The sequence below is a fragment of the Felis catus genome, chromosome C1 (assembly GCF_018350175.1).
Source record: "Felis catus isolate Fca126 chromosome C1, F.catus_Fca126_mat1.0, whole genome shotgun sequence".
NCBI classification, from domain to species: Eukaryota; Metazoa; Chordata; class Mammalia; order Carnivora; family Felidae; genus Felis; species Felis catus.
Window position 1 is genome coordinate 182,762,694 of NC_058375.1, and position 22,230 is coordinate 182,784,923.

A 22,230-nucleotide genomic window follows, 5' to 3' on the forward strand; every position below is an offset into this window, starting at 1 on the left:
GATGTCAATATTCTACCTGTCACAACTTGCATAATAATTAGACCAACAAGGATAGGTATGACACCAAAAGCACAAGGGTGAAAAACATAATAATAAATGGACTTCATTAAAATTATAAATGATTGTGCTTCAAATGACACTATCAAGAAAGTAAAAAGATAATCCACAAAATCGGAAAAATATTTTCCAGCCATGTATTTCATAAAGGTCTAGGATCCAGGATATAAAACGAATTCATACAACACAAACACACAATAACCCAATTTAAAAACTACCAATGAGAGGTGCCTGGGGTGGCTCAGTTGGTTAAATGTCGGATTCCTGGTTTCTGCTCAGGTCATGATCTCACGGTTGGTGAGTTCAAGCCCTTCTTCAGGCTCTGCGCTGATAGTGCAGAGCCTGCTTGGGATTCTCTCTCTTCCCCCGCCCCCCCCACCCCGCCTCCACTCTAAATAAATAAACAAATAAATAAGCAATGAATTTGAAGAGACATGTCTCCAAAGAATATATACAAATGGCCAATAAGCACATGAAAAGATGCTCAACATCATTAGTCATTAGGGAAAAGCAAATCAAAACCACAATGAGATAGCACTTAATACTCCCTTGGATGGTTAAAGTCAAAAAGAAAAATAAATAACAAGTGTTGCTGAGGATACGGAGAAATTGGAACCTTCACACGTTGACTGAAATGCAAAATAGTATACTCAGTTTGAAAAATGGTTTAGCAGATTCTCAAAATGATAAATGTAGTTACCATATGACCCAGAAATTACAGTCTGAGGTATGTACTCAACAGGACTGAAAACATATCCATATAAAAACTTTTACACAAGTTTTCATATCAGAATCATTCATAATACAGCCAAAAAGTGAGAACATCTGAAATGTCCATCAACTGGTGAATGGATAAACAAAATGTGGGATATCCACACAGTACAATTTTATTTGGCTATAAAAAAGAACAAAATAGGGGAGCCTGGGTGGCTCAGTCAGTTGAGCATTTGCCTGAGCATCTGACTCTTGATTTTGGCTAAGGTCATGATCCCAGGGTCATGGGATAGAGCCCTGCGTTGGGCTCTGCACCGAGCCTGGAGGCTGCTTAAGATTTTCTCTCTTGGGACACCTGGGTGGGTGGCTCAGTCAGTTAAGTGTCTGACTCAATTTCAGCTCAGGTCATGATCTCTCAGTTTGTGAGTTCGAGCCCCGTGTTGGGCTCTGTGCTGACAGCACAGGGCCTGCTTGGGATTCTCTCTCTCCCCCTCCCTTTCTGCCCCTCTCCTGCTTGTGCTCGTTCTCTCTCAAAACAAATAAAGTTAAAAAAAAAAAGTTTAAAAAGAATCTTTTTGAAAAAGATTTTCCTTCTCTCTCTGTCCCCCTCCCCACTCCTGTGCTCGCTCGCTCTCTCTCTCTCTAAAAGAAAAAGAACAAAGTACTGATACACACTACAACATGAATAAACCTTGAAAACATTATACTAAGTGAAAGATGCCAATCACAAAACACTACATATTATATAACTCCACCTTTTCTTAAGTGTATTTATTTTATTTTGAGAGAAAGAATGCTTGCATGTGAGTGGGAAGAAGGCAGAGAGAGAGAGAGTAAGCTGGACAGGGGCAGAGAGAAGGCCAGAGAGAATCCCAAGCAGGCTCCATGATGTCAGCAGGGAGCCCAACTCGGGACGCAATCTCACAAACTGAGTGTCTGGGATAGGCAAATCTATAGAGACAGAATGTAGGACAGCAGTTGCCAGGAGGTGGGAGGAAGGGTCACGGTGAGTAACTAATGAGTAACTGGGCTTCTTTTGGGAGGGATGAAAGGGTTCTGAAGTTACCTAGCGGTGGTGGTAGCACAGCTTCGCAAATATACTAAAAGTCGCCAAATTGTACACTTAAAATGGTGAATTTCATGGTATGAGGATTATTATCTCAATAAGGCTATCATTTTTTTTAATCAGTGAGGAAAATGAATACCTACAGAATGATTTTCCAAGATGAAAAATAAATTACATTTCGCCTTACAATCATTTCAGATCAACAAACATTCACTAACCCAGACTGTGCTAGATGCCAGGATGCAAAGATAAATAACAAACAGTACTGACCCTTGAGGAACTTAGTTTTTAACAAGAAACATAATCAATAATAAATATTTGGAAAAAATTTTGATTCTTTCTCCTAGTTTTCACTTTCAAAATATATAAAATGCTAATTTTACCATGACAAACTTTAATTGAAAATCTAATTCCAGCAAACGTTCAATATTAGCAGGCACCCAAATATAACAACCAGATGCTAAAGAAAAATTAACTCAAATTCTATTTCCCGTCACACTCCTCTCCCAACACAAGAATGTCCAAGTTGTGGTCCAGCCCTCCAGCCCTGATTGCTGTGTTGCTGTGTGGGATCCCAGCTTGGGTGTACCAAGAAATTTCCATGTCTCCATTTCCTCACCCTCGTCCCAACCCCCTTCAGATCTCACAGGACCTAAACTGTATTCCTTTAAGCCCCCAACTCTTTCTTTCCAATACCTTTAGCCACCGAGGTTCTGCAGATATACATTTTGTCAGGTCATCAACACAAATGCAGCTCCTTTCTTTCATGTCTTTCATTTCTTTTACTTAATAACGATCCAAAATGGTCCCTACCAAAACCCAAACACCTCTGTGTTTGGTGCCCTGCATCACAAAAGCTGAGCAGTGATACAATCTCATATGTTCTGTGGCTCCAGAACAAGGGTTGTAAAACAGATGCAGGCAGCATATGAATTTTGTTTGGCTTGTGCTGTTCTAAAAACATTTTAATTACCACTCAAGAGATGTTTTACATACAAACTTACATTTCTAGCTTCATTTGAAAAATGTGAAGATTTGGCCATGCTATACCCAAATTCCCATGTGGTAACAACAGAGCGAGCTGAGTGGCCCCCTCTCCCCTCTGATGAAGAATGCCTCTCCATGATCCTCACCACTCTACAAGGTCTCCATGCACAGCACATCCAGCTGGTTTCATCTGTGACCTGCTGGTTCTGGAGGCATTAGACTTTAAGACAAGTGCAAGCCCTCAGCATCAGAAATTGTTTCAGATTCTAAAGGGAAGACCTCTTCCTTTATTTTCAGTATTAGCTTGCATGGCCACGCCCCTCCGCCTTTACCAAGCTCTCCTAGTTTCTCACTCCAACAACTGCTTCAAATTCCTGTAATCACCATCATGTCTCACACATATCACCCACTTAAATTCCTCCAGGACACTCCTACAGAGACATCTTCTGGCCTGGAAGCTTCTACGTGAAGCAGAGCAATGAGGCCACACTGCAGAAAGCACTGACAATCTCACCCAGAGACTGATGAAATCCTCATTTCCAGTCTTCCTTCTCTTTGAAGATAAATGCTCCTCCTAAATTTCAGGATTCTGGTAAGTTAAAACAATGTTTCTCCAACTTTGCTTTCCCTAATACAACACAGCTGGGGATCTTGTTCAAATGCAGATTCTGATTCACAGTTCTGGTGTGGGGCCTGAGATTCGGCATTTCTTTTTTTTTTTTTTTTTTTTGACAAGCTTCCAGGTGATGCTGATGCTTGCCGGTCTATGGACTACACTTTGACTAGCAAGGAGTTAGAAGACTTACAAAGGAAGAAGGAGTTCTGAGATTAGGATTATCTCAATGGATCAGACCCCCAAGACTTGACTTTCTGCCATTTTAAAAACTACAAAATGTTAATTATTTAGTATCTGTGCCAACTTAATATCTGATTTATATAAATAATAACCTTTCATAATGGTCCATGAGAAAGAAACAATGCCTTTCAACCATTAGGCATTGATAATTGTATATTCACTCCATGATCAATACTGGGCATTATACACAGGTGTTGGCCAAGTTTCCAAATATTGAGGGTGCTTAAAACCTAGTTGGCAAAAGGCTGGTAGGAAACAAAATAACTAGTACACCATCTAAAGCAAAGAAGATTATGATATTAACTGCTATAAAACAGTGATATGAGGGTGGCATATCAGCATCTGGAGGGGAAGATGTCAAACCAAACCCACTTCCTTCTATCCCCTCAGATTATGACACTGATTCTACCCGCCCTTTCTGTCAGTCACTGACAAAGGAAGCTACATATGCTACAAGAAATGCCATATTCTTCAGAAAGGTAAGACGGGAAAAATGGGAAAACTACTGTTTTCAGATTGTATACAGAAAGGCAATGGAGGTACGGGGCCTGAAGAGTAAGTTCCATTGGTGGGTGTTCCAGGTGGGAAGTGCCTCCTGTGGTAGAAGGAAGGTACTGAAGGAGAGAGGAGTCTGGGGTATTTACGGGACAGAAAGAAGACCAGCCTAATAAAAGTAAACCAGAGTGAGTGCCCCACTCACCACCACCCCATTCTGAGTAGAGGAAGCATGGAAAGGATCTCCTAAGAACTTGATGACCGCCTGTGAAGAACATTAAAGAGATATTTCTTCACAGGAAGGCTGAACTGGTCTGTCTCTCAGGTCCTTTCCAATTTTTCCTCAGCTGAAGCACAAAAGTTCAATTTTCCTCTCACACATAATTCTAACCGGAATAACATGCCTTGCCTGCTGTTGAGCATCGGACGTGACTGAAGAGAATGTGGTTGTGTAAAAGACCCTATAAATTTAACAAAATGACAGCCAACCCCGCCGCATCAGGTAAATTTCTCCCGCTGCTCAGCATCCCCAGTTCTTCGAGACTGTTCTCATAGATACGTCTTATTTCCAACCATGTCATCAGTTATCTTTGTGACTCTTCTCTGAACCCTGTCCAAGTGACCCTTATCCCTCTCACATAGGCAGGCAATGAGGTGCACTTCAGGTCTTCCCTGACTACTCCATCCAAAGGAAGTCTGTTACACTCCACTGTCTATCGAAGTCCCCTCTACAAAGTACTTACGCTTCCGACCATATTTTTTCATTTTTTACTTAGGAAACATTGCAAATATATATTCAGAAGCTCATCTAGTTCATAAGTTAATAGCAGCCCATATACCACCACCCACATTTAACAAATGTAAATATTTTTGCCACATTTGCTTTGCAATTATGTATGTATTTGTTTATCATATCCTTGTCTATTTCCTACTAGATTCTCTGTTTTATCTGGACAGGGCCATGTCTAATTATCAACCTCTTTTATACCTATCACTTAGCATAGAGCCTGGCACGTATGTAGCTCTCGATGTTTGTTCAATGAATAATGCATGAATCGCTTATGTTCTAGAAGTAAATAATGGTGACCAACATAGACGGGTTATCAGACAAAAGACAAAGATTCCATCTTTATTTATATTCAAAAAAAGGGAAATGGATCTTCATTGAAGAATGAGGGTTCAAATTTAAATGCGTGCTATAACTGGACATTACACATTAGAGTGGGTTAGCTGAGCAAGGAACAGAATTTCCTTCCCCTAGAGGCCCTTATCCCTCTTGCCCTGGGTAGCACAGGTATCCACCTAAGACACGGAGATACAAGAGATGGGCTCACAAAGTCTCTTCTAGCTTAAAGATGCCAAATAAATGACTTAAGGTGGAAAGAACAAATGAAAAGAAGATGGGAGGGAAGAAGACAGGGAAGGAGGGAGGAAGGGAAGAAGGCCTATGCATAGAGAATCCAAGACCACTAGAGATCATTTATTTTTTCTAGGTTAGGTCAGGGGCAATACAAATCATGTCCTGAAAGCTTTTGAATATCAACTCCATTTGTCTCGAATGAAGCCAAGCCTAAGGCAAAAGTATATAAAAAGTGATGTCCAGTGGTCAGACTTCTCCATCTCTTTCTACCTGTCCCCCCGTAACACCCAGTATCTCCATGAAAATCTTAAAGGCCTAGGTTCCTCCCAGCATGGTTCTCTACATGCTCTCAAATACCATGTATACACTTGTACCTTCTCTCCATCAAATTAGTAGGTCTAAGTTCTACTTCTTTGTGTTCTTATTCTTTTAATGGGTCATCAAGAGGAAATATGGTTATTATTTAAAGGACTGTCCATTACTGAAAATATTACCACCGTAACCCTTTACGGTCAATGTAGATCTCCAACTTTCTCTAATGAAAAAATTTCTTAGTCCTAAGATTGTTGCAGATTGTTTTATTTGTTGACAATTCTTCCTTCCCTCCCTGTTCTTGACATCACTCACTGTGGGCAGAGTATATTGCTGAGGTGTGCCACTTGACAGAAGAGAAATGGTTTCTCATCGGTGCCATGAAGAAACATTCTTCTTACTCCACAGATAAAATATTTTACGTGTGCCTTCCCTCTAAATGGCCAGCATATGTCAGCATGGAAAAGCAGTCTTATGCTCCCTGCCTGTCACTTTGCACAGCACACTCCTATACTCAGGGGCTGCACTTTGACTACACCCAGGTCTCTCTTTTAGTATTCCCTCAAGATCAGAAGGCACTACATCTGTGAACGGAGCAGCACACAGACTGGCTTCTAGGTACAGCTTCTTTTCTTTACAAAGCCATCACCTTCTCATTCGAACATGAAACTAGTGCTCTGTAAGTCCTGCCCCCTTAGCAACTTTTCCAGTCTCATTAATAACAGTTAGCCAAAAGAAAAATCTCCTCTCTTGTAGCACGAGTTTTCAGTGATAAATGAACAAAGCATCACCAAGCACTCCTCCCTGAACAAGTGCCAAGAGCTGATTCATTCTGTGCATGACCTCAGTGGTTTCATCCAACCATAAAGTGAAATATCTGCTAGTATGTACTTGATCGGAATCGCTCTTCCACATGCTACTCCACTGCTCTTATGCAACAGCCAACCGTGTCATTTGACAGAGGAATTCTGTCAATAACTTCTGGTTTCTCTTTAAGGATGTTTGTCTTTAGCTATCTAGCCGATTTTGCAAGTGTCTATCCAATAATATGACTCATTCTTATTTTTGCTACAAGAGTCCTTTAATGATGCTACTAGGGTTTTAGTCCCTTCCCTACCTGTAGCAATAGGATATGTTAATTTTGTAATGGAAAGCATTGTTGTGTGCTTGTCCTGGAAAACTTCAATGGTATAACAGAGAAGCCACTGTGCTTTGTTTGAAAATGACACCAAAACATCCATGGCTTCATGCCACTATTGGACAGTTTCATAACAGGCAACGACTGGGAATTAGGAGCGAATGGATGGCAAAGTCAAGAAAAAAAAAAACAGCTTTAAGATAGTCATCATCATACTTCCGTTAGCACTTTTCAATTTCAGTTACTGTTTGGAGATTATCACGGATTCCCTTGTTTTTATACATACAGATTTCACATTTTATATTTGCAGCAGGATTGAGTTCTCTAAGTATGTTTATGACATTCTGAACCCCAGCATTTACATTACTATTTTAATTACTATTTTCACACTTCAAAGAACCACTCGAGCCACTGTTCTATTTTTGCAAAATGGGGGTATAATTTAAGACTAGCAACAACCAAAAATATGCTAGTTTAACAAATAAACAGTAAGCAAATGACACAAAGAGTATATTAACCAAGATGAAGTGCATGATTTGTGAAATGTAAGTCATATTGACCAGTGCAGGCTTCATAGCACAAACACAATTTTTTAATATTATGAGTTTTAAGAACACAATGGGATTTCTGCTGAGATTGTAATTACTCTTCATATTGTAATATCAAGGTCCTACATGCTCTGCCACTTCTATAACACCTTTCTGATCTCATTTCCAACTCCACCCAGTCACCCCACCCCATCATGCTGATCTTCTTGCTAATCTTTGAAGACATCCTTTAGGCTTTCACACTGGCTGTTCCTTGCACCTGGAAAACTCTGTATGAGTAACTTCTCTCGCCTCCTTCAAAGTCTTGGCTTAAAGTTAGGATCTCTTTCCCCAGGAAGGCTACTCAAACACATTTATCCTGTTCTACTTTCCCTTTCTTCCAAAGCATGTACTTCCTTCTAGCATGCTATTTAAGCTACTTATTCATTTTTTTAATTATCTGTCTCCCATCCCACCCTTCCGCCCCAAGAGAATGAGAACTTCACAAGGGCAGGGATCTCTTGTTTTATTCATTGGTATATCCTCAGCAACTAGATCAGACACTGACTTATGAAAGGTGCCCAATAAATAGTAGTTGAGTCAATAAACCAATGAATAAAATGTTTTCATTGCTTTTCCTTTCTAACCACCAAACTATCTGCAGATCTTTGAGAACTAAACAGAAAGTGAGAACCAACACTGGTTTTTAAACAAGAATTATACTAACAGATTGGTATTCAAACTACACAAGGTCAGGAGATGATTTAAAGTTTAGACAGGCTGGATGCAGAGCGTTTAGTTCAAAAGTCAATCCATAGAAGAGATTATGAAGGCCACAATTTTCCAAATAACTAGGCCTTCTTGAACGGTTTATTTCAACCTTACAGTACACACGTCTGTAGACATATGATCAATGTTTGTGTAAACAATACACACATACATGTATATGCATGCACATGCATAAAAATTTATGTTGAACATGGGGTGTTCACCCATGGGTGAACTCAGTCGCGGTGGCTCAGTCGGTTAGGCGACCGACTTCGGCTCAGGTCATGATCTCATGATTTGTGGGTTCAAGCCCCACATAAGGCTCTGTACTGGCAGCTCAAAGCCTGGAGCCTGCTTCAGATTCTGTCTCCCTCTCTCTCTGCCCCTCTGCCACTTGCACTCGGTTTCTCTCAAATATAAATAAACATTTTTAAAAAAAAAGTCTTAACTGTTCCCTCTGTTTAAAAAAAAATTATGTTGAACAAATCTAGAAGAAGCTAAAGACATCTTTCCATCTTATGGGTATTCTTCATAAAAAGATAATGGCTTGGGTCATAGTTAAGATGACCATACATCATCGTCTTCCTGGGACAGTCCCAGGTTATGCTTGTTGACCCAGTGCCTTTTCCAGTTATTGCTAATTTTTACTCTCAAAAGTTCCTTGTCTGGACAAAAGAATTACATGGTCATCCAAGTTATAAAGGAGATAAATAAACCCCTTCCTATGCTGACCTCAATTTTGAAGATTTTACTGGAGTGTGTATGGAAAAGGTGACAGCCATAATTAATTCTAACACATACTGGCCAGCACTGCAAGTGAACTATTTCAAACAGGCAATTCTTCGGCGGGCGAGGTAGATAGCAACAGTTGCAGAAGTAGATGCCACAAGCTTCAAATATCTAGGTTTGGAACCCAAACCTTTACCAGGTCACCTGCACAATCTCAAACCCCTATGAGAACTTTCATGGGCTGAGCAGGCTCACCACATTCTTCTCTGCAAGCCCTGTTGGCCCTAGGTCAACAGGGAAGTGTTAGCTCTTCACATTCTTGAAAGACAATAATAACATAGGCTTAGAGCCATAGCAGACACTTAGCAACTTAAGGATAAAACTATTTCTTTCCTATATGTGTAAATAAATACATAATCAATTACCTCATTCTTCTATCTTCCTTGATATTTTTTTCTGTGTGCATTTTTTGTTTTTTGTTTTGTTTTGTTTGTCTTGCTTATCTTTTTTTTAAATTTTTTTTTTCAACGTTTATTTATTTTTGGGACAGAGAGAGACAGAGCATGAACGGGGGAGGGGCAGAGAGAGAGGGAGACACAGAATCGGAAACAGGCTCCAGGCTCTGAGCCATCAGCCCAGAGCCTGACGCGGGGCTTGAACTCACGGACCGCGAGATCATGACCTGGCTGAAGTCGGACGCTTAACCGACTGCGCCACCCAGGCGCCCCTGTCTTGCTTATCTTTGCATATAATGAATAAAAGACAAATCTGTGGTCCGGAGAGGGTGGTAAAGAAAAGTCAAGATTCCTTAACATCTAGGATGACCAAAAAATTTATCATCCCAACCAGGGCACTTTTAAACGTGAATAGGAGTGCTTTTGATAACTAAGACAAGTCAACAGGAATAAGCTAGGACTGTTGCAGACAAACTAGGAGGTCTGGTCACTCTTCTAATTCCCCATTCATATTCCCATACAAAAGACATCCTGTGTATAAAGAAGCAACCTCTGTCTCTGTTAGGTCAACCAAACTTCAAATATAGTCCTCTCTCTTTCAGGTCACGCCTGGCTTCCAACAATGGAAATGGAAAGGTTTTCACTCCATGCTGCCTTTCCCTATTAAACGCACCATGCAAAACTGGTTCCATTTTTACCCAAGGAAAAAAGCAATACACTAAAACGTGGATCCAGGCCAGGTTCATAGCAAGCCTCAGGCCCGGAGCCTCGGGTTTCTCTTAAAGCAACACTTCACGAGACAGCAACCTGGTAAGAGGGTACACAGATACCAGCCAGTGATTTAAAAAGTATTTCGAGTGTTAGATCATTTCACTGACGCTAGGGCACCCGTTGAAACTGGACAGAACCCAAAAAGCCACCTCTCCCGCAAAATACATTCATCCACAGAAAAGGTTATAGCATCTGTCCTCAACTACAGGTAACAACCTAAGTTTCTTTGCCTTTTGCTGAAATCAAGGGTGAAAAAGTCTTTGAAAAGAATAAGAAACCATGTTTTTCTCTCAAGATCACATTGCCCAAGAAAAACAAAGCCAATGCTTACTTTTATTCCATATTTCCTGTTCAGAGGGGTCAAACATTGCTCATGTTCTTCATTAAATCTAGTCCTGTCATTGATGAATATTAATTTGCTGGGATATTTTCCCTCACAATCGGAGAGGGAAGACCAGATTTATAATCTACAGCACATAAAGAGCTATAATACTGGATGGAGCAGAAAAGCTCCAGCTGGCTTATCTCAGATATTCAGAATGACTTTGATTCTTCACAGACTCCATGGTCATTCATAAAGATTCACTGCCAAAGTCTGCTCAAAGTTGTGATAGAGGCGATGGTAAAGCAAATGTCTTGGGCTAAGTAATTACAGAAGGTAAATACTATCCACAGCTGAGGCTCTGGGGGCAAGGGCTGTAAGACTGGGAACCACCTGCCATAGAGATGGTGGATGAATTCATGCAGATTGGACTACCATCCTTCCAGCGAGGAGACTGTATGCAAGCAAGGGGCCCTTTGTTGAAATGAACAAGAGCTAAGAAAGTTATGACTGTTTTCTCCCCAAAGGTGGTATGGTAATCTTAAATGCAAAGACATCTTTGCTAATATAACTGTTTAAACTGCTTCACATAACCACAAATGAGACCAAAATGTGCCAAACAAATAATCAAAACAAACAACTTAATGATGACTTTTTAAATGCTCAAAGAAAGAAGAAATTAACTGGTTAGGAGATCAAATGGTAAGGTTATAATGTCTCCTTTGGGAGATCAAAATTACATCTTCCCCACCCTCCACAGCACCCTACCCCTCCTCCCAACAGTGAAGTGGATAGTTTCTGAAAAATACAATGACCCTTTATGCCGGGCTTCTCTTGTCTGCTAAGGATGCCATCTGTCTCCCACACTATATAAACAATCCCTGCAGGAATCTTCTGATGACCAAACAGATTAGCAAGCTCCAGATTTTCACACCATTAATAATATCCCCATCCAGATTAGGCCTCTTGCTTTAATAACGCCAAAGATAAGCCATATAACTGATTTCTCTGTATAGGTAATGTGAGTGTCATGTTAAAGATAACCTCTCAGAGGGTACAGCCATCTGTTGGGAGGAGGGGGGTGGGGAAAGCTCTCTCTAGGCAAAGAAGAAATGAGCCCTTGAGGGAAAAGGAGAAACAGTAAAATGAAAATCATTCTGGTAAGACAAACGAATACATGAAATTTCACCAGGTCTAATGGAAGACTCTACTAATTGCATAAAAATCTTTTTCTTCTAAAGGACAAAGTACAGAAAACTGCGCAAGAAAAGACAAGTCTCACCCTTTGACAAAGGTGTAAGTACAGCGAGAATTCAGAGTTTCCTTGACTCTGGGGCAGTGAGAGCAGAAACATACCAGGAAGGCTAAAGCCTCCCAGGAAGTTTGCCTACCGTCCACCTCTATCTATGATGATCGCCGATGCTTGCCTTCTCGAACTTTAACATCGATCCCCTGTAACTCTGTGAGCTCTCAGTATTGTCTCCAAAGACTTCCAACTCTTAGAGAAATAAGCATGCCTGTAAAGATTTTCCTAAAGTTGGTAATCATAAAGGAAAAACACTTGAGCACTGCAAAGGGAGGAAAAGACAGGCATGGAAGAGCCAGACCTCTGCAGTTGCACGTCCTCGGAAACGACTACGTCTAAATCTGCAGCCCCAGTTTTCTCCAGGCCCCAAGCTCCAGCAGAGGATGTTCACAAAACATTCCTAACCGAAAAGAAATGAAGCCCCCTCTCCCTCAAATGATGCCCAAACGGACCCGAAAGTCTCAGCTCCCTCGGATAATCATAGCAGAAAACACGTCCCGGTGTCTCTCGCCCGCATTTCAAGGTAGCGGAAGCCAAAATGTCAAATGAATGACCGCGCCGGAGCGCGAGGGAGGAAAACAAAGGCACCTCCCGCTAGCCGGTACCTGCGGCGCCAGGGCCCGGCGCCGGCCGCACACTCACCTGGGGCTCGGCGCCGCCGAGGGCTGCGGGTGGGAACGGGGCCGCGGGGCGGGAGGGCGCCCCCGCAGTCGACCAGACCGGCGGCCCCGGCGCCCTCCGGCCGGTCCGTGCGCGCCGCGGGGAAAGCAGGCGGCCGGGGGCGCCGCCGCGCGTCGCATGCAGCTCCCCACTGCGGCGGCCGCTGCCAAGGGGCCCAGGGACCCTGCGCTGCCGTCCCCGACCCCGCGACCCGAGGCGGCGACGGGAGAGACGCGGCGCAAGAGCAGAGCGCGTCCGGTGCGCCCCTCAGCGACTCTTCCCGCCGCCCTCCGCAGCGGGCTGGGTCTCCGCTCGCCTTTGTGCTGGCATCTTCCTTCGCTCCTAGCGACACTCGGAGCTCCTCTGGCGGCTCCGCGCCGCCGCCCACCCCCGGGTTACGCCGCGCCCCCCGCGCGACCCGCCGATTGTGTCGAGTCAGCACCCGCGGCCGCGGGGACGCGCGAAGCCATGTCTCCCGCCCGCGCTCGAGAGGGCGCCGGGGGTCCGGGCGCCGCGAGGAGGTTTCCGGCCGAGTTCGGCGACCCCGGCGGGGCGCGGCGCGTGCCCGAGCCGCTCCGCAGCGTCCGGCTCCCCGGCGCTCGCTCTCCTGGCGTCGCCCGCGAGCAGTGCGCCGGCCCGCCTGGATCTCCCCTCTCGCCGCTACCCGCCGCCTGGCCCGGCCTCCCTCCCGCCGCCACCTTCCTCCTGCCGGGCTAGCCCGGGCGCCCGCCCCAACCAACCCCTGCGCCCCGGCCCTCGGAGAGCGCAGGGCCGGCCCGCTCACCTCCGGCGGCGCCGGCGCCCCTCCCGTTAGACGCCTGGGCAGCATCTGCCCGCACCTTCCTGCGGGGCGCTTGGCTGGGGGCTTCCTGCACGTCGGGGACCGGGGAAAGGGAGTCGGGGGGCAGGGGGAAGGACGGGAGGGACAGCCAGACCTTGGCCAGCTGGACCTCCTGAGGAAGGTGCGGGAGAGTGGGGCGGGTACAGCCGGGCGGAAGACGAATCCCGAGGCTGCGGAGGATCCGGAGCTTCTCTCCTGCGACGCCGAAGGACACGAGAGTTCTGAGAGGCGCCGTGGAGGAAGGAGACCCTCTGAGGTCATGCAAGCAGGTCTCTGCCCAAATCCCACCGAAAAGCTGAATGGAGGAGTGTCATGCCTCGGTTTCCCCAACTGCAAGGGCAAGACGGTAATACTCATGTCACCTACACGGGGTGTGGTCATAATAAAAATGGATTATTGAAAGTGCTTCGGGGTACTTTGCCTAAAGAGGGCACTAAATTAAAAAATCACTGCATTAATAGCTTCAGCTTTCCATTTACTTCTTCTGTAGCATCTTCATTGACTCTCAGTCCCACTTGGAGGAAAGAGTAAAAACGCCAAAATGTAAGGATCTTGCCCCCTATGCATGATATCTATCCATATGTGGGAAAGATTTACTTGATTTTACAGTTTAACAACTATAGCCCTATAGAGGAAGTCCCCAAACATTGTCCCCTCCCCTAAATAATGGATATCCATTATTTTGGAATTTTTGAGTGTGTGCTCTCAGTATTATCCATCTTCCCCACCCTTCTCTGTTAAAAGAAAAAAATTTTTTACCCCCTTTGGGAACTACCCCTCCCTCTTGCCCAGGAGTCTTAATGGTTCTGGATGGTTACACCTCCCATCCTCACTCCCCAGAACTGCCAGTCATCATAGTCCAGACCACAGAGATTGGTTCTGAGATGGATATCTTGGTCGGAGAACTCCATCTGGGGCTTTCGCTGAATCAGTTCAGAACAAGAAGCCTTTTAAACAAGGATAACTAATAAGGCAGTGATAACAGGTACCACTAATGCAGGTGAAGGAAGCCAACTTCAAGGGAAGGAATGCTGAGAGAGGATAATGCCTTTTGAGCCTTAGGAGGCAAATATGTCTGAATGAATGCTACCTCTGAAGCCAATAAATCCCCTTCCTCTTTATTTGCTTAGACCAGTTTCAATTGTGTTCTGTTACCTGTCATAGAAAAGCCCTGACTCATTATTCCCAGACATCTGTCCATTGCTAGGCTATTCCACAGAATTGAGGAACCCCCCCCTCCCAGCACATGGCAAGAAAAAAAAAAAAGCCTGTTTTTGTTCCTACTAGAAGATCCATAGAGATCCCACATGATGTTCTGTTTCTACAACTTGCTTTAGTCCCAGCAACTCCATACCTCCAACCTTTAACCTCCTGTATTGATTAACTATGTTAGAATCTTGCCTTAAATAAAAAAAGCATAAAAGTAAATAACACTAAAATGAATCACTATTGCTGCTCTTAGGTTTAAAGAAAAATTTTTTTTCCTCTTACCTTAAAAGTAGCCCCATCTAATCTTTAAAATTTTCCATTTATCAAGCATTAAACCTGAGGCTAAGGTGTCAACTAAAATTAATAGCAAAGTCATCCTAGAATCTCAGACTTGTAAAAGTGTGTACGGGTTAGGTTATTTCATACTGACCCCCCCCCCCCATCCCCTATCACCGCCACTACCTAATATGAGTCTCCCCTTCACAGAATCCGTGACAGGTTCTCACGTAGCCTCTCCTTAAACCCTCTCCTTAAACCATTCTTATAAAGAAAACTTGTATTTCACAAGCTGATCAATTCTATGTTGAAACTGGCCTAACCCTAGAAAGTGATTCCTAATATTGAGTCATAATACTTCTTTTACCTCACAGGACTCCAATAACTGAGGACAGACTTGTACACTACTTGAATTGTGTCTCCTAAGATCTTTGCATGGACTCTAACTGCTGATTATATGAGTGTCCTGACTCTTCATCATCCTAGGTTACACTGCCTCTGAAGTGTAGTGTCCAAAGCTGAACAGAAAGGCAGATTCCAAGAAACTGAAACATCAAGCCCCTTCTAACACCACAGGCGGAATCCTAGCAATATGTTCCCATGGTCTTACATTTCTGTAAAGGTTTAAACAGTAAAATATTTTAATCTCAAGAGCCTGCTGTATCCTTTCATCTAACTTCCATTCTGTCATAATTTCCCCAGCATTATGGTGGTCATGGACATTTGGGGACCTGGCTAAGGGAAAATTGACTTTGTAAGTGGAATAAATGTATGTAGTTCATGGGCATCACAGCCTATAGTAACAGTGACATCTATTCCAGCAGCTCAAAGGCCTACAGTTATCTGACCACAGGTTATTATGACACAAAGGTGGAGGGCCAGACACCTTATCAGCAAATGAATATGTCCTTCAGGATCCAGCATGTAAGTATACAGGTAACGGGGTAGACAATATTTAGAATACATGGACCCAGAACTGGAATGTGGAAAATCCCCCCACACCTTAATATAGGGGAAAGAAGTTTGGTAGAGATTTTTCCATATTTGACAATAATCTTAAAAATGTATATAACTTTTCCAATAATGAACTGTAGACTGGAAAGAAACTCTTCTAAAGTATCAATAATAAAAAGAAATTTCAATCAACTACGCTAATGGAAAGACTGAAATAGCTCTTAATGCTATAGAACAAAATGTGACAGAATCATTTTTACATGAAGAAGAAAACAGTATACAGCCAAAATGTAGGGAAAAGTATTGTGAAAGTATATTAGGCAATTAATTTTTTTAATAATTGTATTTGTTTATATTTGATGATGTCTGATACTTGTGAATTTATTCTAATTTGTAATCTGTTGTGATTTTTAATTCCAAATATTTAAAAAAATATGTAAACTGTGTATTCTTTTCGTGTGTGTGTATGTGTGTGTATTCTTAAAGAAGGTTCTGAGCTGTATTATCTTCAGACTCCAAAAAACATGGACCTCTCCCCTATCGAAACAGATACTCTAAACGCGGCCTAATCAGTATAGCATTCATGGGGTGGGAGCTTCCACAGAAATGACTAAATGCAATAATGTTTTGAGACGTCCATTCCTGTCGTATTTTATCTATCAACCATTAGAAGGGAATAAGTGGTGAAGTACAATTAGGGCATTTGGGGTCTGACATAAGGGTACTCATGTGAATGCCAAAATGGAACTTAAATGTATCCCAACTTTTCTGTATTTTTAAAGAAAGTTTACCAAACCTAACTGCCTCATTATTTTCATAGTGGCTATGATTTATTTACTGTGCTGTAATTCAGTGATGTCGTTAGGTACTATGTAGGTATGTAACAGGTTTTTGGCCTCTACACCAAATGACCTTAGACCATTATAGTTTTCTTGTTGTTGTTGTACTTAAAAAGTAACCTTCTTCTTGGAATCCCATATTTTTCCTATCACCTTTTCTTTTATTGATAATCATATCTCATTCTTAAGTTCCTGCTTATGTCTTGCATGGAATCTATACTCTAGATATATATTCTCATTAGAACTTTGTCTAGAATGGCTTGTGGAAAGGAGGAGGGTCAGTGAATAATGTACTTGAGCTTTAGTGCCTACATTTTGTGGCATCTATTTTGGTTGCTTGGAATCTTTTCTCATTTTCTTCTAATTTCTCACCCATTATCAGTGGCGAAAAGCTCTGGATTCTCCCATTCATATATTCCTTATGTAAATATTTAATAACCACTTACTGTGAGCCAGGTACTCTTCTAAGTGTTGAAGATATAAAAGTGAGGGGCAGAGACAAAAATCACTGCCTTTGTGAAGCTTATATTCTAATAGGATAGGGAATGAGAATGAGAGGTCAAATAAGATACAGCAGAAAGTGTGAGTGTTTACAATATCCATATGTTCCTCTACATTTTCCATTCTCCTTTGTACTTAGGATAGCCATGTGATCACTTCCGGCAAATATTTAAGGAGCAATGATGGGTGTCACTTCTACCTCAAGATTAAGAATCTAATGTGACTTCTCTCATTCTCTTCACCTTTACTGAGACCACAGAGGCTACATATTGCAATGGTGTCATCCCAAGATAGGAGGAGACTGGATCCCTGAACCATCACTTGGAGGAAAGCTGACTAACTGATATGAGACTGTGATGTGAGCAAGAAATAAAGTGCTATGATAATTAGATGTGGGGTTATTTGTTACATGAGCCAGCATTAATGATCCTGACTACAACGGAAACTGGTATTTTGAAGTAGGGTATTGCTATAATTAAAACCTAAAATATGTGTCATTTACTTAGGAGTTCAGTAGCAAGCAACAAGGAAACTAATATTAGAAGCTAGAAATATGGTTATAATGATATGCAGTGGAAAAACAATAAAATGTTGCTATAATAACTAAAATTTATCTTGTGCCACTGAGTCTGCAGCTCTAAGTAAATTGATTAGAAGAAACAACTAGTCAGTGATGGAAACCATTGGTTGGTAGTGAATGGGAGAAGAGATTTGTAAATCATATATCCAATAGGGGTTAATACCCAAAATACATGAAGAACTCATCCCACTCAATAACAAAACAAACAAGCAAACAAATCTGATTAAAAGATAGGTAGAAGACCTGAATAGACATTTTTCCAAAGAAGACATGCTGATGATAAATACACACATGAAAAGATGTTCAGCATCGCTAATTATTGGAAAAATGCAAATCAAAACTGCAACGAGATATCACCTCATGCCTGTCAGAATGGCTATTACAAAAAAGGAATAACTATTGGAAAGTTGTGGAGAAAAGGGAACCTTCAAGCATTGTTGGTGGGAATGTAAATTGTTGCAACCATGGTGGAAAACAGTATGAAGATTCCTCAAAAAAACAAAAATAGATCATATGATGCAGCAAATCCACTTCTGGGTATCTATGCAAAGATAGAAATGAGAACACTAATTCAAATAGAAATGTGTACCCCTATGTTAATTGCAACATTATTTATAATGACTGAGAAATGGAAGCAATCTAGGTGTCCATCAATGGATGAATGAATAAAAAAGCTGTGCATACACACAATGGAGTACTACTTAGCCATAAAAAGGAACAAAATCTTGCCATTTATGACAGCATGGATGGACTTTGAGGACATTATGCTAAATGAAAAAAGTCTGACAAAGACAAATATCACATGATTTCACTTATATGTGGAACCTAAAAACCAAACCAAAACAAACAAACAAAACCCAGACTTATAAAACAGAGAATAGATTGGTGATTGCCTTAGAAGGGAGAGAGTTGGTGGGTGAGCAAAATGGGTGAAGGAAATCAAGTACACACTTCCAGTTACAAAACAAATAAGTCACAGGCATGTAATGAACACCATGGAGAATATAGTCAACAATACCGTATTAACTTCGTATGGTGACAGATAGTCACTAGACATTGTGATGATAATTTCACAATGTATACAAATACTGAATCACTTTATTATACACACGAAACTAATATGATATTGTACGTCAAGTATACCACAATATAAAAAAAGAAGCTATTGGTAGCACATGGCAAAGTATTACAATAAGTAGATGATTTAGGAAATAAGTCACCAGTTTTCAAAAATAAATGAAAGAGAATACACGGAGTCTAGATATTTGGGTCTTTGCAAAGGTAGAAAGGCTGACTGCTTCAGATCCCAAGCAGTAAAAATGGGATTTATAAAGACTTTGAGAGACAAAAGCTCAGTAAAACTCAGCCAGTGAAAACATCAAATTTGAGGGTATAGTCAGATAGCTTCAAGGTTACCATGTAGTTGAGAGAGGTTTAAAACTTATGTTTCAAAAAACACTTTGAGTGTAGTTACTGGAACATACAACTGACTGGATGCAAAAAAGAAAAATCACAAATCAGTTTATTTTAGAGAAAATTATATTACCAAAGAAACCACGAGCCCAGACAAAAAATTATTTGTCAGTCCAAGACTTATAATTTTCCATGTGCAAGGAGAAGACTTTGAATGTTGTATACTCTCCCTAAGGAGATCTCACATAATGTTTCTCATTTCATATGTGGCCAGGCAAGATAATGAGGAAGGAAGAAACTCACAGAGGTGGAAGGGAAAAGGATGAGGGTGAAGAGAAACAATGGACAAGGGAGGTCCTCTCCAAGGGCAAAACCAGAATTTAATCATGAAACTTAGCAAACTGCCAGGCCAGGGATATATAACAATATCTATCCATAGGATTTCAGAGTTACTCTGGACAAGTCTGTTGCATATCTTCCATTATTTTCTTTTCTGAATGTGGCATCTATTGTGGGTGTCCATCATTATATTTTGTACTTCATAGGAGGCAGATATCTTGTCCTGTTACATCATAAGTTGTTACTACACCGTAAAGCACCACATCTGGACTTGATAGAGAGGACTATACATCAAAGATCTTGAATTTAGAACTAGAAAAAAAAATGGCTATATTGTTTTCCTTAGGGAGAAAATGAGTGTTTTTTAAATAAAGGAATATATTAGTTTTCTATTGTTGCATAACCAATTACCACAAATTCAGTGGCTTAACACACAACACATTATTTCATAGTTTCTGTGGGTGGAAAATGTGGGCAGAGCTCAATGGGGACCTCTGCTTAGGGTCTCATAAGGCTGCAATCAAAACGTCTGCCAACTGTATTCACATCTAAATGCTTGACTAGGAAAAAAACCCACTCTATCAATGTGTTGGCAGAATTCATCTCCTTATGGCTCTAGAACTAATGGCATCTTGTTTCTTCAAAGCCAGTAGGAGAATCTATCTTTCCAGTCTTCTAAGACAGAATCTTATATAACATAACTTAATCAAGAGACCAATGTTTTATCACTTTTGCCATATTTTATTGCTTAGAAACAAGTCACAGACCTCACCCACATTCAAGTAAAGGGATTTACAAAGACATGATTCACTGGGGGATTAGTTCATTGTCTGTCACAGGTGAAAGTGGGACAACTGGATAATTGATGAACAGAAGACAAATATATTGGTTTTTACCAACCACTTTGTGCTTCTCTATTTTTCCCAGGATGCTCTATGGTTACGTGGCCATGTGACTAGTTCTATCCAATGAAATGTGAGCACAACCAAAGTGGGTCATTTCTAGATTGATGCAATTGCCCTTTAGTTGGTGCCAGGGCAGCCTGTGAGGCAAGCTCCTCACTAAACCTTAAATATGAATTGAAGAAGATTCTGGGAAGATAGTGGAGTAGGAAGCACCAGGAATCTGTTTCTACTTAGACAATAATTGCACTCTCAGAATCTGTCTGAGGTAACTATTTTAGAACTCTGGGGTCTGTTGCAGGCTTGCAACGTCAGGGGAATACTTGTATGGTAAACTGTGGTTAATTTGGGTCAATTTCAGTTCTTATTACAGTAGCAGCTACCCATCCCCCATCCTCAGCCACATGGCAGGCAGCTCTGTACATGGTCCTTGAGCAACCTGCACACAGCTTTTGGGAGCCAGGGTGGGCAAAAAGGACCCTGTCCTCCAAATATCTGGGATCTGTGCTCTGATCACTGATTGCTGCTTCTGATCACAGAGGTAAAGACAAAAAAAGCAGGTAACCATTCTTGTCGCACCTAACCGCCTTGATACTAAACCCTCCCCCTCTGGCTGAAGGGACTTCTAAGGGATTTAAAGAGATGGTACCCTTTCTCCCCCTTTATTTTTTCACTTTTTACCCTTCTGAGAGCCAGACATTAAAGATTAAGACTTTCAAAAGTTACTGTATATACATGAAAAATTTGAAACTGACCATACATTCCCAGGGAAAGGGTCACCTGAGGAGGCGTTAGTTTACAACTCAGGCTCGTCCTTGGTACAGAGATAGAGTACAACTTAAAAAGAAAAATAACAAAAAACATCAAACCTTGGGGAAGTGGGAGAATCTGGTTTACAGTTACCACATTATTAGAAAAGACAAGGGAAATTATTGAGTCTGGGGAGCAGAAAACAAAAAAGACTTAAAACTGTTAACAGTGCCTAAGCAGCTAATAGGACACCCCCAAGCAGACCAAAATATGCACCATGGGAGTCCTAGAAGGGGAAGAGAGAGAAGGGACAGAAAGAATGTCTGAGGAAATAATGGCTGAAAAATTCCGAAATTTGATGAAACACACGAATATAAACATCCAAGAAGCCCAACAAACTCCAAGCAAGATCAACTCAAAGAGACCCATTATAATCAAAGTATCAAAAGACAAAGACAATCTTGAAAGCATCAAAAGAGAAGCAAATCATCACATACAAGGGATCCTCACATTAATCTAAGATTATCAGCAGATTTCAATTTCTCATCAGAGATTTTAGAGGCCAGTAGACAGTGGGCTGATATGTTCAAAGTGCTAAAAGAAAAAAAATTCAACCAAGAGTCCCATATCTGACAAAACTGTCCTTCAAGAGTGAGGGAAAAATTAAGACATTCCCAGATAAACAAAAATTGAGGGAGTCCATGACCACTAGACCTGCCCTGCAAGAAAAGCTCAAAGGAGTCCTACAAGGTGAAATGGAAGGATACTGGACATGTAACTTGAAGTCATATGGAGAAATAAAGATCTCAATAAAGAAAAATACACAGGTAATTATGAAAGCTAGTATTATTGTAACAATGATTTGTTACTGCACTTTTTGTTTTCCCCATGATTTAAAAGATTAATGCATTTAAAGAAAATATCATTAATGTAAATGTTAGTATTACTATAACTTTGGTTTGTAACTCCAGATCTTGTTTTCTATATAATTTAAGAGGCCAATACATTTAAAATCATTATTGGGGCACCTGGGTAGCTCAGTCAGTTAAGCGACCGACTTCAGCTCAGGTCATGATCTCATGGTCTGTAGGTTTAAGCCCCAT

General features: G+C 41.5%; 2 protein-coding genes across 16 annotated transcripts in view; one reads left to right on the top strand and one right to left on the bottom strand.

Annotated features, from left to right (window-relative positions):
• HECW2 (HECT, C2 and WW domain containing E3 ubiquitin protein ligase 2) overlaps positions 1–22,230 on the bottom strand; it is a 410,471-nt gene that overhangs the window by 356,639 nt on the left and 31,602 nt on the right. The window contains exon 1 of one of the 7 annotated variants that reach the window (XM_045034182.1): positions 13,459–13,580. The exons of 4 other annotated variants lie outside the window; for them this stretch is intronic. The gene's annotated coding sequence lies outside the window, so the exon portion shown is untranslated. Of the gene's footprint in view, positions 1–12,505; positions 12,627–13,307; positions 13,425–13,458; positions 13,581–22,230 lie in introns of those variants that run through there. 2 more of the 7 variants (XM_003990989.5, XM_045034180.1) reach the window with 2 other exon arrangements.
• On the top strand, positions 11,745–17,532 carry LOC123379227 (translation initiation factor IF-2-like). Of its 9 annotated transcripts, none has more exons than XM_045034193.1 (4): positions 11,745–13,710; positions 13,855–13,907; positions 15,224–15,603; positions 17,283–17,532. In XM_045034193.1, the coding sequence occupies exons 1-2, from the start codon at positions 12,409–12,411 to the stop codon at positions 13,864–13,866; spliced, it is 1,314 nt and encodes a 437-aa protein (XP_044890128.1). In that variant the 5' UTR covers positions 11,745–12,408; the 3' UTR covers positions 13,867–13,907; positions 15,224–15,603; positions 17,283–17,532. The 9 variants fall into 9 exon arrangements, with proteins under 9 accessions (XP_044890128.1, XP_044890127.1, XP_044890130.1 ...); XM_045034192.1 differs by lacking the exon at positions 15,224–15,603 and adding an exon at positions 15,671–15,773; XM_045034195.1 differs by lacking the exon at positions 15,224–15,603 and adding an exon at positions 15,671–15,773 and having other exon boundaries at positions 17,403–17,532.